The sequence below is a fragment of the Haliotis rubra genome, unplaced genomic scaffold (assembly GCF_003918875.1).
Source record: "Haliotis rubra isolate DU_JTF1 unplaced genomic scaffold, ASM391887v1 Scf509, whole genome shotgun sequence".
Taxonomy (NCBI): Eukaryota; Metazoa; Mollusca; class Gastropoda; order Lepetellida; family Haliotidae; genus Haliotis; species Haliotis rubra.
Window position 1 is genome coordinate 701,219 of NW_025767201.1, and position 18,355 is coordinate 719,573.

Here is an 18,355-nt window from a genome sequence, read left to right on the forward strand (position 1 = left end):
ATAATATGGGATTGTACCCCGTCACAGATGAAATGGCTGAAAAATTGGAAACAGTGGACAGCTTTCGTCTATGACAAATAAGTAACATAATGCGCCAGGACTCTTAACGGGAATAGCTCTTAAATTAATTTTGCGTTGATTGCAAATGAAGGCATTGAAACACGTTAGTATTCACGTTCTAGCTGAAGCAAAGTTGAATAGCATTGAGTATCATATCTCGATGGCTTTTCTGATAGTAAGATATCCGCAGAACAGTTTCGTTTAGTGCTGTCGGAGCTCACCAAATACAACGCGATGAAACAAGAGATTCAAACAAAGTCTCATAAAACCAATGGCATTAGTGAAGAAGAGTACTGGGGAGAGAACAAGCCAGTCAAGCATTCCTTACCAAAACCAAAGAAATCATAGGAAAATAATGCTGAATTGTTTCCTCAATATCAATGTGGATTCGTAATGTAAAAATTCTCTTTCATACAGGGACATGTCCCCGCTCATCCCTTGCCATTTGTAAGAGACCGATGGGAGCTTAATTAGCCATAAATAACGCCATAAGCGGAAGTAATCTTGTACCCCAAGTACTAATACCACTAAGTTGGAGTTTATTTCCCTTGAGAATACTGTTTCCCCTGTGAATTAACTGAATTTGAATTCAGAGAACTATAAAATAGTTAATTAGTTCCATGTGTTTGAGTAATTACGATTCCCTAAGTCCTACATGCCTACATGATGCTTCATAATGCTTACAGATTGTACCGGCTGGAGCACCATATTTCTATGCAGAGCTTCCATGTGGTGCTAAACTCCTGCACAGAATATCATCAAAGTTCCCACTTCAGTTTGCAAGGTATGATACACTGAATTTGTTCATTCTTGTCATGAGTGAATGATTGAATGAATGAGTTAGTATGATACTTATATTATATCAAACGGTGATCGGAAAGAAAGTCACAGGAGAAAAGTCACGGATAAAAAGTCACAGGAAAAAAAGTCACAATAACTTTATTATCTGTGTGATATGTTTAATTATGACCATAAATCACAGGATCAATCACAGACTTGCGTGCTTACTGTACATGTGTCCTTCAAATACTATTTTCAAATACTGTTGCTCTATATAAAATCCATGATTCAAATGGGAAAGGACATGGCTAAACATACACACTTATACCAAGTTTCTTCCTTCTCATGTTAGTTGGAGAAGGAAACAGAATTATATTCACTTGTAACCTATGTTATATTTGTGATTACACTTTCTTAGTAAAGTACAAATTCCAATACTTTTGTTGGCTTGAGTCCCATTTGGGAGTCGAACCCACACCCTCAGAGTCAGGCATCTAATCGCCAGCACACAGTACAGTACCGTAAAGTACAACTCTCATTACTTAATTAACAGAGTGACCCCCGTTCACTGATCATTCTTGGTTTCAGGCCCCAATTAACTCATTAATTATATTATCATGTCAGAAACAGTAGCTGTTATAACAATTGAGACATTTTACAACCCACTAGTATATATTACTAGTATATATCTTATTGTATTGTGACTTTCACTGGAAAAAAAATCAACATTTACAAGCCTGGAAATGTCTTGGAAAGATGATGTTTCCAAGACATTTCCAATTTTGGAAAGATGATGTTTCCAAGACATTTCCAATTTTGGAAAGATGAGGTTTGGTGTTGTTTTAGTAATGATTGTTTAAAGGTCACATGCAACGTAAAACACAACTTTGCAGATTCTGATACCTTTCGGTATGGACGTACCGAAACAAATCATCAAAAATGCAAATTCAAGTTATAAAGTTGAAAAAAACCGCGCGAAATCGGAGTTCAAACGATTCACTAATTTTCCCCCGAAAATTTCTGGGGAAAACGGGTTTCAACAGCTGGGCTGCGCTCATAGCATGTGCGCAGTGAAATAGACGGGCAACATGGAAGCGGGCTGTCTGGTGAATACTCGGTGAAGGCTTTGGTGTGAGCTATTTTCATAATGTTTTGTTGACATCTCACAGGCGCGAGCTTTTTATATGTTATGACAGTAAATAAACTGTTTATATAGTTTCATTTGTCTATTTCACCACACGTTCTTCTTACCGAGTCACTTTCTCAATTTGATACTTAAAAGCAATGTCATTATTTAGCGTTGACAGAATTTCTAACTGTGATATAGATATGTCGTTGTCAAAAACAAAACTCAATGTCTTGTTTTATTGACACCTGTGTGTCTGCCTGCCTGTCTGCTAATGACAATATTCAATACACAACTTCATTCACTGACCACATGCAATTTGAACTTAACACCAATCAGGCTATACACCATAAACAAAACGCTTTGATTTATGGCCCGAGTTCGGTCTCTGTCACATTATGTAATTACACAGACAGGCAGGTGAGATACTTGCACACATGACATGTTATGATGTCTGTTGATTGCAAAATGTTATACACAAAAAATGAGCATGTATTTACAAAACCCAACATCTCTATATATACACACACAATGAGCTGTGAGGGCAGCATCTGCAAATGAACCAGCCGTTACACTTGAGTGCACACCCACCCGCTCTGACTGGGTTCGGTATCCCGGCTGCTTCGTTTCGAGGGAGGTAAACCCAAGTACAAAATATTGCACTTTTGATTTGCGATTCTACGCTTATAATTTTGTTTATTTGTTTTTTCATAATCAGCAATGTATATTATATGTCATGAAGAAGTGATAATTGTGTTTTAATTATGTTTGATTTTTTGGTTGCACGTGACCTTTAAGGGATTAACGAAGGATTATCGACTTGACTAGTCGAAATTGCAGTGGTGAACACAATTTAAATGTTCAATGTTTTGGGTGAAAAGTGAATTTTGTCACGTTTAGTTTAAGTATGTGTCATCGTAAACTTATCTCTAGTGAGTGAGAGTTAATTTCATACAAGGGCCACCGAACCCGTTATACAATTATAAAGATGACAATACAATCCAGCGCCATATATAATATTAAGCTGTATGCTAACATGTACAATGTGTCATTTAATCTTATACTCTATATTCAAAAACTTCGCTCTTTTTGTCAATGCAAGAAATATAAACTTAGCAAGATTGTTAACAGTTGTAGAATTGCAAGACAATAATAAGTTGATAAATTTAGTTTCACATGGATTATTTATGTAGTATTGTGGGAGCAGGCTGTTTCTCAGATCACAGTAAAGTGAACATTCAATAAAGAATTGGTACTCTGATTCAATGGTAAGTACAATACACAGAGGGCAGAATCGCTCATGTTGTTTTATATTTACTTTTCGCCCATATTCAAACATTAAAGGATGGTCTAAACAACGAAACTTACTCAAAGCAAAACGAATCGTTGCGTTGCCGTCAAATGGGTTATGTTTGTGAGTGCGAAGCAAGCGTTATGGAAGCTTGGAACGATATCTTAAATGTGTTCAGATCGCTTCGCTTAAGTTAAAGAAACAAAACTACTTACTAGTTGTAGTACAATATATATATGATTGATGACCAAAAAGATTTTCCATGACACAACTTGAAGCATAACGATTTCTTTCTCGGAAGCGAGGTTGTGGTGGAAGTGACAATAATATTGTAAGTAGTGCTATATTGACACCCACCTCGCTTCCACGAGAGAAATTGTTATGTTATAAGATATGTCATGCAAAATCCTATTGGACATCAATCAAATACATATTTTACTACCAGTAGAAAGTAGTTTTGATTTTATAACTCGGTGAAAACAACCTTAAATAGCATTTATTCTCAGACTGGCGGATGTTCGCGACAGGGCGCTGCCATTTTTAATAATCATAACATCACGGGCTAAAGTCTGTTAAAGAATTAATGTGATTATGGTTTGTTTTCATCAAGTTAGAAAATCAAAACTACTTTCTACTTGTAGTTAAATATGTATTTGAATCATGGCCAACAGGATTTGGCATGACACAACTTGTAACATAACGATTTCTTCCTCGGAAGCGAGGTGGGGGTCGAAGTGACAATACTGCGCAATAAATTTCTTGCTACATTCACGTGGTTAACGTCCACTCACCAGTAGATACTAGTCAACGTGCGCCTTTATATTTGGTCTTATAATCCTAATTAGTTTATTATCATACTTGTATGCATTTTGAAACTAAATAAAAATCAGGCGATCTGCCTATACTTATAACTTGAATAGCTAGACATTTTATAGTTTGCCAATGTAAATCATAATTTGCACACAAGCCCTAGTGTATGTTGTCTGTCTGATTACTTCACGACGAAAACAATGATTCTGTGGAATGCTACGACAAATGAATAAAAACAAAATGCAATTATTAAAAATAAAACAGATTAGAATTATAAGAACAATGTCAGGCTATTACCTTGTTCGAGGAATGTATCCATCAATATCCACAAAAACAAGTGGTATGCCATTCACCTGCAGCTGTTCCAAATGATGTGTCTTTTAACAATCTAATACATGTTTATGAAAAGTGATATATCGTTTCAGGTATTTCACATTGGTATATAGTCTCATTGGTCACCCAAGATAGCATACCTGGGAACTAATTGCATAATGTCCGCTATTCTTTACTAAAGTAATTTAGTTAGCCAATAATGAGCAATCAATCAATGTCTTGGCGGTTAATCCTTTGAAAGAAGGAAGTTGTTTTACGCAGACACAGACACGACAGAGTGTATTCAGTATAGATTAGTAAATCTACATACATAAACACTACCTTTTGACAAATCCGCTGTGTAAGATAAAAGTAATTAATCAATCAGCGTGTTATCGGTTAATCCTTTGATCGATGTTTATAATGTTGAGTATTTACTCCAGACACAAAAAATGCAAAATGGGAAACTTTGTCAGGTTATCTAAGTGGTGTTACCACTAATTATACCTGTTTTAAATTCATTAACTGACCATCAAGTGAATGATGACAAATAACATGTGTAGGTTTATACCACCCAACACGGGTTACAACAAGGGAGTATTAATTGCTGTATTGCATGCAATTTTAATTGTATGTGAAAACCTATGGGCCGACACTATTTTGAGAATACGGACAGAACTTCATTGTTGCATAAGAAATACATATAAGCATTTTCTGTGTGCTAAAACGGTATGTACCTATTTACGAAGGTAAATTTTCAGAGTCTTCTAGCAATGGCAAAGTGGGGTTGTTTAGTTTACGGATTCAAATAGATCAAATGTCATTTTTTAATATTATACGTCATATTTTTACATGACGTGAATAAATATCGAGGTAAAAACCCCACAGAAATGGGATCAATTATGATCAGTCATTATACCATCCAGGCATTAGAAAACCTGCAAAAGCCCACACTGCTTTGATACTTTAATACAATCAGACAAGAACTACCGGGGAAATTTTCAAATAACGGCATCTGATGGGCATCCACCCTTCCTAATGTCGCACTGTTTAGGTTGGAGAAATTAACCGTAACCGAGATGAGCGAAGCTGATCATAGTTTTCACTACCACTAGCGGCTGGCTCGGACAAATAAGGCCCAGCGACACCAGGCAATTACGACAGAATCGTCTATGAAAACAAGTTGTAACTCGGAAGGGGAGCAGGACAAAAGCCACCCGGACAAAAACCACCCGGACAAATGGCACCCAGTTATTTTACCATTACAGAGAGGACAATTACCACCCATATTGATTTTAATGTTGATTTTGTTGTAAAATGATGTTGACTTTGATGAATAATTTGGTTTCTTCAAAAAATATATTCACTTTGATAAAAAAGTTGATTTTCATGTAAAATTTTGATTTTATAGTAATATTGACTTTTTAAAAATGTTATTGTGTTGGTGGTTTTTATTTTTATTTGGGTGGCATTTGTCCTAGGTGGCATTTGTCCGGGTGGCTTTTGTCCGGGTGGCATTTGTCCTAGGCCCACTCGGAGGCTAGGCAAAGCAGGTGACAAAATTAAATGACAGCAGATTGTGAGAACATATAGCTTTCATTTTTCACAACAATTGTCACGATTTCTGTTCCTGCTCGTTCGATATCTCGCGATGTCATTATCGCGATAATGCACCGAGGAGATCATCAGGAGAGTGGATTGCTTAAAGGTCACATGCAACCATAAAATCAAACATAATTAAAACACAGTTTTCACTTATTTATAACATATAATATACATTGCTGATTATGAAAAAACATATAAACAAAATTCAAAGCGTACAATCGTAAATCAAAAGTGCAATATTTTGTAGTTGGGTTTACTTCCCTAGAAACGAAGCAGCCGGGATACCACACCCAGTCAGAGCGGGTGGGTGTGCACTCAAGTGTAACGGCTGGCTCATTCGCCGATGCCCTCACGGCTCATTGTGTGTGTATATATAGAGATGTTAGGTTTTGTAAATACGGTGTCGTAACGGGAAGGCTAAAATTTATTTTTCAGATGTCCCGGGAAGGCTAAAATGTATATTTCGGATTTCCCGGGAGAGCTAATTAGGAGAGTACCGCCAAAGCTAAAGATACGGTGCCGGGAAGCATAATCCATGCCGGGAGTAGATACATTTCTTTTCAAAACATTGTTATAATAGAGTATTTATCAGAACAGAATAGAACATAGACTTTATTAAGACTTGAACCAGTCTTCTATTCGATTAAGATTTAAAGATAAACAATGGACACATATTATTTCTTCCCTAGGTACATTATGGTATCTTCCAACTGTAGCAGGCATCTTTATCTTCTTGGCTTGTTTAGACCTGTATTTAAGTGGCGTTTTTATTTCAGATGTATTTAATTCGAAAAACATTGCTATAATATTTAAGTTGCAAACTGACACCGAACTATCATACACATATTTGTGATGGCAGGTGCGCAGGTTAGAGTTAACTTAATCCTGAAGGGCCTTGTGAACAACATCATCGGGGACATCGCTTACACAGACCACGTGTCTGAACTTCTGAAATTGTCTTAAGCTCAACTTAGATTGAGAGAAATGTGATTTACTATGGATAATGACAATTTAATGTCGAATTCAAGAAAATGTATACTGAAAATGAAAACGTATAGCTGTATTGATATTTTTGTATGTGCCCAAATTAAAGAGCGTCCACGTTAATCCTGTTTTCTTTGTAATTTGTCAGAGCCTCCGAGTGAGGCGCCCCGTGTTCATTTAACCATAACATTGCATTGCAGGTACCGCGAAGGCTACGCTCATTGAACCGAGAAGCGTCACGATTTTAGCCTTCCCGGTAATGAACCGTAAATACATGCTCATTTTCTATTGTATAACAAAGACTTTCATTGGCTGGTTCATTTGCCGATACACTCATTGTGTGTGTTTAGAGATGTTGGGTTTTGTAAATACATGCTCATTTTTTGTGTATAACATTTTGCAATTAACAGACATCATAACATGTCATGTGTGCAAGTATCACACCTGCCTGTCTGTGTAATTACATAATGTGACAGAGACCGTACTCGGGCCATAAATCAATGCGTTTTGTTTATGGTGTATAGCCTGATAGGTGTTAAGTTCAAATTGCATGTGGTAAGTGATCGAAGTTGTGTATTGAATATTGTCATTAGCAGACAGGCAGGCAGACACATAGGTGTCAATAAAACAGACACTGAGTTTTGTCTGTGACAACGACATATCTGTGTCACAGTTAGACATTCTGTCAACGCTAAATAATGACATTGCTTTTAAATATCGAACTGAGAAAGTGACTCAGTAAGAAGAACGTGTGGTGAAATAGACAAATGAAATTATATAAACAGTTAAATCGGTAATCTCGCGCCTGTGAAATATCAACAAAACAATAAAAACAAATAGCTCACACCAAAGCCTTCACTGAGTATTCACCGGACAACCCGCTGCGCGAACCTATTTCACTACGCATGTGCTATGAGCGCAGCCCAGCTGTTGAAACTCCGATTTTGCGTGGTTTGTTTCATCGCGTTATTTTTCAACTTTATAAGTTGAATTTTCATTTTTTATGATTTGTTTCGGTAAGTCCATACCGAAAGGTATCAGAATCTGCAAAGTTGTGTTTTACGTTGCATGTGACCTTTAACATAACGTTAGGAATACTTCTTACCATTTTTTTTTAAATATTCGTTATTTTTGTTACAATCTATTTGAGATTTGATTTTCCTTGACTTCGTTGTGTACTGGTCCGTGGTTGTGGTCTCCAGGAATTTTAGACATTATGTCGTTCAATGTTGAGACTGCTGCTCTGCAGTCTTTCTGACTGCATCTCCATGAGATCCATTCTCTCCTTCTCTCTTGTTCAGAATGAACATATACCGGTAACCATTTACACATAGATATCTTCAACCACGAAAAGTAGTGCATTTACCATAACTGAATTTGTGGAAATAATGGTGAAAACTGTCATTTCCAAAATTCTTATAGCAAGTTTCTGCAAGAAAATGAATAACTCACAACTTATGAATTGAGTGAACTAATGTGACTGTGTGAACTCACTAACATGGATTCAATCTCATACTGGTAGTCTGGTATACATGTCTTATTTCTTTCCTTGAGTGAACACGTTTTTTCATCTTGTAGAATCCCTTAAAACAACACCGTTGTCAAAACATCAAACCATTTTTACCTTGACCCAAATGCCTAACCTACCCTTTAGCTCGATAATGATACAAGAATGAATATGGGAACCCTTCTCTATGCATCGACAGGAATACCTATCAAACAAGCATGGAGTTGCTATTGGCGTGTCGTCGTGTTCTCATTGCAGGTTTTAACATTTTCAAACGTATATAATTGTCACCACAGCGACTAACCTATTTTACAGTTTAGTAGAAAACCTAACAGAAGCATCCAACCTGACCTTACAATGAGCGGTGTGATAATTCAAGACATAAATAATCACAAGCATCTAGACTTGACCCTTCAAAATAACTGTAACTGGGATATTAACATATAGTCTATTGGCTGGCTTATTATGAAATTAATGTCTTGTCTAAACTGGAATCTTTCAAATGTATATTTGTCTCTGGAATCATCTGTGAGCTTGTGGGCTGATTTCTCTTGATCTATTATGAATGTTTTATTAAAACATTCTGTAACGTACTTCTTGTAAATAATCAAATTAATCTAGATACACTTATGATTCAGTAAAAAGGGAATTCATTTGAGTATTTTCTTCAATCCGCACATGTTTGGAGAACACAACCAATTTTCTATTGACAAGTTCATGAGATTTTCGTGAATACGCCAATTGCATAACACCGTTATTGAGCACAAACTCAAATGGCCTCTCCCTTGTGACAGGTGTTAATTGGAGAATGTATTCCACTATGGTTAGTTCCCATGAAGCAGAATTGTAAAAACATAGGGTGATTACCTCCAAGACCTGGTGATCTCGAACAAAGGCCAGTTAATGTTTTAACAGGCACAAGGTTGATACGAAAAGTTGAAGGGGTAAAGAAATGAAATAAGCCCAAAATGATATTTGACATTTTCATGACGTAATATATTTGGTGTTGCCACAATTAATCATCACAAGATGAAACATATCATGTGAAATATATCTCAACTATCATTTGGAGGCCCTTTTCAACGATCTTCTTAAATCTGCCATGCCAACACCCCAAGTAATAATAAGATACATAATTTTCAAATCTTGTATGACCTATTTCAACTTATTACTGACCCTACGAAGGTCACCCAAAACTCTAGCACTTTGTTAGATATTAGTAGATTAGTAGATTAATCAATAACTTTGGCGAGACGTAGAACGTATCATCCCCGTAGACGTTGAGTGAACACACGAATCAGTATCAGTATAATCTCAGTGAGCTAAACTCAGTAAATTAACACAGTAAATTCGATCATATTTCAAAACAAGTTCAGAATTTTATAGCACCCAGTGTCTTAATCCCGTATAACAACACCGACGCAATATGAACGAGATTATACTGTAATAACAAAATCCTACTTCACGGGAATACCCCATTACGCCATGGCACGGGTTCACTTTTATGGCATGTAATACACTCAGTCAGTCAGTAGGTGGGGTACACTGTTATATAGTCCATATAGCGTAGGTGTATGGAATTTGTATTCATACGAACATTGAGAGGGGGAAAAAATTAAACATATTTGCGCTTTTGTGGATAACAACTAAAACATACACTTGAAACTGACTTTTGAAAATGCTCGCCATACCAGCGGTAAATAGAACAGTCAACATCAATTTTTGACACATAGAACAAGAAAAATGCAGATGAGTGAGGTTAAACTAATATATAGAATTGGTTCCTAGTTGGTCGCATAGGACGGCGAATAGTAAACACTTACTCTAAACATAATCCCAACTTTAAAAAATGTATCACTTCACGCGTGGGACGCAGTTGCATTGATATCAAGCACAAAGGGATAATATGAAAATATGGCTTATTCCTGCAGTTTTCATGAATAAATATGTCACATGCAAGATACATTATGAATATCAACAATAAGAAGTCTAACAGATCAAAAGATTCGTGAAATAGTTCAGTCTATACACTCATGGGCCGGGGATCCTTGGGAAAAAAGAGAAATTGAAAGAAGTAGTGGTGAAATCCTTCCTAAATTTCAAAAAATTCCAAGCCTTGGAAACATCATCTTTCCAATTTTGGAATTTTTTGGAAATATGATATTTCCAAATTTTGGAAATCATTTTTTTTCTTGTGTTTTTTCCTGTGACTCTTTATCCATGACTTTTTATCTGTGACTTTTTTCCTGTGACTTTCTTTCCTACATTCTATCAAACCCACTACAGCCACTGACGTGATAGCTTAAAGGGTATGTGGTTAAGCTCTCTTGAGTTGGCGGATGCTTGTGGATGGTTATCTCCCAAAACTTAGACAGCCATATCTAAGACGGCCATATCTTAGACAGCCATAACTTAGACCGCCATAACTTAGACACTAATGAAGGGTATTAATTAAGATAACACCCATGGCTGAAATGGAACAGTCCTAATTAGTGTTCCCTGCTGAGTAGACCTAACTTGTAAATAAATAAAACAATTGAAACTGTAAAGTATGTGTAAAGTCAAATCTTTGAAGGACATTTAGAAGTGGAATGCATAAGAAAAGCAAGATTTATGGATGCCAACTTTATTATTGTGATTAACTCATTAAGGCCAAGAGACGCATATATGGGGCAAATTAAGCAGCTCCTCACAGTGAGTGACGTGTTTATGGGGCAGGTAATTGGCAGTTTGGCAGCGAGAGCCACATATATTTGTCAACAGAAAGCACCTCTTATTCAGTGAGAGACGCACATGTGTGTTGTACTTTTAAAAATCGCACTGTACCTATTATTTCAACCAATTCAGTAGTACTGAGCAAATGTTAGCTGTTCTTACGAGAGATGCTACCTTTAGTGTCTATCAGAAGAAGTATTTAAAGTGTTTTGATAGCAATTGCTAATCATTATCATAGGCTTGTACAGCGTTTGGCAAATGGATACATGTCGGCGAGAAAGGGGTTTATGATATTTTTACAGAGGTAAGTGTCTTGTACTCTTCATTGGGAATGGATACTAAAATACTTCGTATGCACCTTGATTGAATTAGATGTAATGGTTTAGAGGCTACTGAAGATTATAATTTCTTCAACTTCCTAATAAATAGGAAACAATATACGAAATTTCAAGGACATACAAAGAATTCAAACACAATAGAATAGTTTGAATTTACTTTTAGGCATTATTATATTGTCATGTTTCATATAATGAAACATAATGTATAAACACAAATAAATATACATCCAAGCTCGAATAGATTAGACATAATTTAACTTACTAATTTGAGGCTTACTGAATTGTAACTTGTTATTTTCCATAATCTAAAGTTGATAATGTTACCTAATTGAAAATAAAGTGATACGTCACGCCTTTGCATCGAATACATATGTACATGTCGGTGTTATTTACAACAATGACATCTTTTACTACGTTTGTTACAAAACACAGTATGTTGGTAATTCAAAAAAATCTCACACATAGACAGAAGTAATATCATAAGTTATTACATGTAAACCATACAAAGGTATTTCAAGCATTTTTGTTCAAGCTGTTGAAAGGTTCATGTTGATTTGAATTGTCAGTTTTCTATGCAATTTACATGAGCATCGTGTAAAACATTTGTATTTGATCTCTGTTTATCAAATCCGGTGTAATTATCACGTGTATCAATGAACTCAGTCTCTATTGATCCATGGTCAATAAAAGCTGGATAGTATAACAGTTACGGTATCGATACACATGCGTGTAATAATTCAATCATATTACAGTAATGAGATAATTGAACACCTCTTTCATCCTTGAAATAACAGCCTCCGGTAGAATGCATGTGTAGTTACGCCCTTGCTGAAAGGTTTGTCCCGTGACATGTGTAACAGCACATTTGTTATATCATTGGACAACTTGCTTTATGGAGTCATGCCCCTCTCTGTAATATTTATGCATGCATGTACATCTGTAATCTTATGAACCACGTTTGCATTCAGTATAAATTAGGCATACCCACCTTCATAAATAGTGTGTGTGTGTGTGTGTGTGTGTGTGTGTGTGTGTGTGTGTGTGTGTGTGTGTGTGTGTGTGTGTGTGTGTGTGTGTGTGTGTGTGTGTGTGTGTGTGTGTGTGTGTGTGTGTGTGTGTGTGTGTGTGTGTGTGTGTTCAACTGCAAGTTTATACATTATAATAATTCAATATAGTGTCACTTTGTGAATTCCGTATTACGTGTACTTTAGTTTGGATATTCATTCGTATCAAGGTGAAGATTATATTTACATGTACAGCAAACCATTATGTTTTATGTACTAGTTGTGTGCGTAATATATATGAAAATAAATGCTATCTCTACTCAATGGTTGGATTTCAATCGCTTTGTTTTACTTATCAAAAACACTAAAATGAGGACAAATGAACTCGCCAAAGTGTCTATCTACTCCTATTTGTCTTATGTGTATATTTCATACATCGTTACCAGTGTGTATGTTTACAAGACACAAACTGTTACATGATAGCTTGAGTTGATAAAGCCGAAACCCAGCATATCGACTGGTCAACGATATAGCCAATAATCAATCTCTATCCAAGCTGTTGAATGACCAAACATGCTCTTCAGAAATTTCGCCAACGCCCCATCACCTGTCCTTTCCTCTGTGACAGATATCTCATGATACGATTGGTCACAGATAACATATGACCAGCCACTATATTGAACAGTTGAGATACCGAACGTTCTTTTAGGGAAATTTGATGACGCCCTATCACGTGGCTCTTTGTTATATGTCTATGCAAGGAATATGTAGTATACATGTTTTATATGTATGTTGGTATGGTCACGTATGTTTTCTGCATTAAATCTAGATGAAACAGAGTGCCAAGCTATGAATGTGCTCTTTGTTAGTCACAGACTAGCGTTATTTAGTACTTTCATTAAAATAATTTGTATACACTAGAAATGTATCGGCAAAACGCTATTGTCGTCGAAGATTATAAAGTATGTAAGTAAATTCTTCTTTACCGTATGTCATTGTCATAGATGTTTTGTAAAATTAAACCTCACACAATGATATGAGAGAGAGAATTTGTTTATGTGTGTCTCATCTCCTACATACAAAGAATACATGCATATTTTGATAAAATATAAATGTACAAGCAGCCAAAGGTCTACAACAGAAACTTGCAATAAAATTACATAAAACTTTGCAATACACGATATGTATTCACACCTGCTTTCTTTAAACATATATCTTTACGACACAATTAAATAATCAGGACTTGTTTGTACGACTAGACAGTTTCCTGTGATCCCTGAAACCTGCCAGGGAAATCAGGTGTGATTAGCACTAATTAGTCTTGGCACAGCAAGTGGGCAATCAGCGAGGGGTTCCAGGTGTTGAGTGGTGAGGTGGCTCTCGGGCTTAATGAGTTAACATGACGTTTCGGAGTGTATACTTACTCCTTCATCACCTGGACTCTCACCTGATGATTTTGTGTACAAATCATTTATTCTCAAGCAAATTTTTCGAAATGTAATGACTATGACTGCTATATAATTCTACATTGTGAACATTATATGTACAACACGAATCAGTTCTTTTCCAAACTTTTAGATCTATTTCATGTCAATGTATCTGTACAAATAGAATTACTGCCAGAAGATGAAATGCTGTCTCTTTTTTCTGGAGGTGAAATACTACATCATTACTGAAGGTGGCACTAAACAGCAAACAAAGAAAATATGTTATCTTGTTTCTTCAGAGTAGGGTTGTCCTGGTTAAAGGTGTTTTCAGTAACCAGAGCATTTGCATTTGCATTCACATGATAGAAATGTGTCACGAAGTAGTATATATTTGATAATGTAAGTCTCACAGTACAGTGGACTCTGTCAATACCGGCCTCTCTTAACACCGCACTCTGTCTACATCGGCACAAAGTTTAAGTCCCGCAGAAATGCACGTAATTATCATTTAGAAACTTCTGTAAACATCGACATCTGTCTATTCAGGATATCGGCATTGTTTTTCAGTCCCAACGAACAAGTTGTTATGAAAACGAATCTGTAAAAACCGGCACATGAAAGACGGCGTAACCCTTTGATGCAATTAGGTCCAAATGATGTAACAACACAATTCGCTGTGACTCCCCGAGGTTATTCAGAAACGGGAAGTGTTAATCAGTATCTTGTTAATCAGTGAGTGGTAATAACACTTACCCAGAGTAATTAATATATGTAGTGGGCAGTTTGACTGTATAAACAAGCAAGTGTTTACATTTTGTTGATTCGCGTATTGACTCCTGAGATTATTTAGAAACGGGAAGTGTCAATCAGTTTCTTGTTAATTAGTGAGTGGCACGTGTCACTTACATAGAGGCGAATCGTTTGATGGCGTGTATCGCTCGAAAGCTCTGAACATCAACAATATCACTGTACTCTTGCCGAGTATTTTCACATTTGTAAGAAGCGATTTTATTGGATAAAGATTGGTTTCTAACGACGCTTTTTCACTACACTCTGCTTATAAGGGTCGTGATTGGTCTAAATCAGACACGTGACCTAAGCAGCCAATCATATTATGGAAATGGATACCGTCCTCGTAAACGGAAACTTTTAGATTAAGGCGAAAGTTTTGGGTAAAATAATGCTATTCTGCTATTTCTAACATATTAAGAAAGACATCGCTACCTATAATGTAAATTATGGAGCGTATTGGACATATCGTGCTAGGTTATGGCCTATGACAAAAATGCTTCATGCATATATTTTCACATTAAGCATCGTGTGAAAGCCGAGATGTAACTTGTCAGTGACTTGACTTACTTTGCATGATCGCACAAAAGAATGGAAATAGTAATTTTATATGTACGCTTTGACAACTTTTATGAATGTTATTGTTGATTTCAATTTATTTAATGATTTCCTCGATGTTTGAAACATCGTTACTTTGCTCTTTGACAATGCTATTGTAGACCGCTGCGAAGCATAAACAAGAATCGTTGTTTGCAATAACATTGTGAAAAATAGTTTATAATTTTAATTCTGCCGATAATATATGATCAGTTGAAATTTAATAAGAGATTTCAGACATTTTTATTTGATTTAAACAACACGAATGTGCATTCAGACACTGCCTTGTTTCTTATTCAAACATCTTGTTAATGCTAAAGTGACAGTACGACAGCGAACTTCCGTGTGCGCAGGCGTCATAAGCGAACCTAGCTAAACCGGCACTCTGTCAAAACCAGCATTTTTACTTGGTCCCGACTGATGCCGGTATTGACAGAGTACACTGTAGTTATACCACCTCCGTGGTGTAGTGGTTAGAGCGTGCGCCCGGAGAGTTGAAGGTCGCGGGTTCGATCCCCAACCGCGTCATACCAATAGACGTTAACATATGGTACTTGTTGGTCCCTGCCTGGCTCTCGGCATTAATGGGTACAACAAGGACTGGTCAGCTCGGAGTCAGTATAATGTGTCTGAGTGGGGTATTCATGCTTCACTGCGACATGGCAACATATCGAAGCTTTGGAACTAAAGATCCAGGAACTTGAGCGATCGTAACGGAATGGGCAGTACCCCATCCTTGTCAGGTAGGTTTCACACGAAATTCATTATTTTCTTCATATCTCAGTAGTCAGTTTGCATCGAATTCAACGCTTTCGGTAGCAACCTTTTTTTCACAGTAACGGTGCGCTCGCATTTCGATTTCACTCACAGTTATTAATGTGGACATTGCAATTTGGTGTGAAATCTAAAAAGAAACAACATTATTGTTGATAACAGCTGAACATTCCGTTAAGAATAACCATAAGTTTGTATGCTTTTGTGTTCCTAATTAAAAAGTAACTGTACGTTGAGTCTCATATGGTTACATGCAGCAAAGCAACAAGTCCATTAAAAGTGACTTATTTAAGGTAAAATAACTTTCTTCAAGTTTAATTATCGCTCGACATGATAATCAACGTATATGTTCGGTTTTATAAGATTAGGGATGTCATTGCCTCCGACATTTTACACATAAATGGAAACTAAAATTAAAATTGTCATCAACTCATTTCTTGTTCACAGTCGGGTAAATGTAGCATCTAATCATTTCATTCAGTCATTTTGCAATATATAGTAGAATTGACATAGCATACAAAAGCATTTGGTAGTTCATAATTTCTACTTAATCATGTTGATCATGTTCATAGAAAACTGACCGTCTCCGTGGTGTAGTGGTTAGAGCGTCCGCTCGGAGAGCGGAAGGTCGCGGGTTCGATCCCCGACCGCGTCATACCAAAAGACGTTAAAATATGCACGTCATATGAGCGAAATATTCTCAAGCACGATGTTAAACCCAATTTCACCTCACCTCACCTCACAGTGACTTTCTTCCAGAGTTATCTACCCTCTTCGCAACTCACTCCAAAAACTATTTAGTAATTCTTGGCGACTTTAATGTGCACTTCAACACTCATGAGAAGTCCGAGGTCAAGAAATACATTCAGCTACTGAATATTTATTCCCTTACCCAGCATGTGTCGCCACACACAAATCTGGCAACATTCTCGACCGGATTATCACACACAGCAGCTGCAGTATTATCAAAGATGTTGAAGTAATCAATCGCCAGATGTCTGACCACTTCAATGTCTTCTTTACTATTGACTTAGTTAAGCCAAACAACAAGCATTCAATCTTGATGTGTCGAAACATCAAGAAGATTCAGCCAGATAGTTTCAGACTCACTGATCCTCCCCCTGATGTTGAGGACCATGTTGAGCTCTTCCATGACACCCTCACATCTCTTCTAGACAAACATGCTCCGGCAGTTGAGAAGAATGTGATACTCCGTCCTCGTGCTCCATGGTATGACGAGTCGATTCGTCGCTCTAAGACACAGCGGCACAGAGCAGAACGTCAGTGGCGTAAGACACGCCTGGAAATTCACAGGCAGATATATCAGCAGTGCCGAAATGCTACCACCTCTTTAATCATCTCCGCTAAAAGGAAATATTGTCTTCACAGTATACAGAATAGTATGGGGAAACCTGCTTCCCTTTACAGGTTTATGAATACCCTGCTTGGTAAAGGAGGTGATGGTGATAGAGAACCTCCCGGACAAAGTCACATGGAACTCGCAGACTCCTTCAACTCATTTTTCATTTCAAAAATTGATACCATTCGACAAGGACTTTCAACCAAGGAAGTTGATAGGTGTTTCAGTGAACCTTTCTTCACAGGCGATCCACTAACACAGTTTACGCCCTTCACCCCCAAGGACATTGAATCAATTATCCGCTCTTCAAAGCCTACCACCTGCGACTCCGACCCCATACCAACTAAACTTCTGTTTCAATATCTTGATTTGTTGCTGCCAAGCATTACCAAAATTGTCAACTCAAGTTTGGAGAGTAGTGTATTTCCATCCAGATTCAAGCATGCTGTAGTCAAACCTCTGCTAAAGAAACCTGATCTTGACTCTCAGAATCTTCAGAACTTTCGACCTGTCTCAAATTTATCCTTCATTTCCAAGATAATTGAGAAGGCTGTGCATGTCAGACTCAAAGACCATCTCTCTAAACATCTTCTGCTTGATGAATTCCAGTCAGCGTATCGGCAATACTATAGTACGGAGACTGCCTTACTGCAAGTGACGAATGACCTTTGTTGTGCTGTCGGCGATGGTAGGATTGCTGCTCTAGTGTTGTTGGACCTCTCTGCAGCCTTCGACACAATCGATCACCATAGACTCTTGTCCAGGTTCACACAACAGTACGGACTTGAAGGTCATGCCCTTCAATGGGTGACGTCTTATCTGTCTGACCGACCGCAATCTGTTGTCGTTGGCACTGAGAGATCAAAAGGCACTGTA

At 37.1% G+C, this 18,355-nt stretch overlaps 1 protein-coding gene across 2 annotated transcripts in view; it reads left to right on the plus strand.

The window, feature by feature from the left end:
- The window catches only part of LOC124292122 (CWF19-like protein 1), a 373,599-nt gene that overhangs the window by 285,287 nt on the left and 69,957 nt on the right, over positions 1-18,355 (plus strand). For both annotated transcript variants that reach the window (XM_046729174.1, XM_046729175.1), the window contains exon 14: positions 747-844. In XM_046729174.1, coding sequence (XP_046585130.1) covers positions 747-844 — 98 coding nt within the window. The remainder of the gene's footprint in view (positions 1-746; positions 845-18,355) is intronic.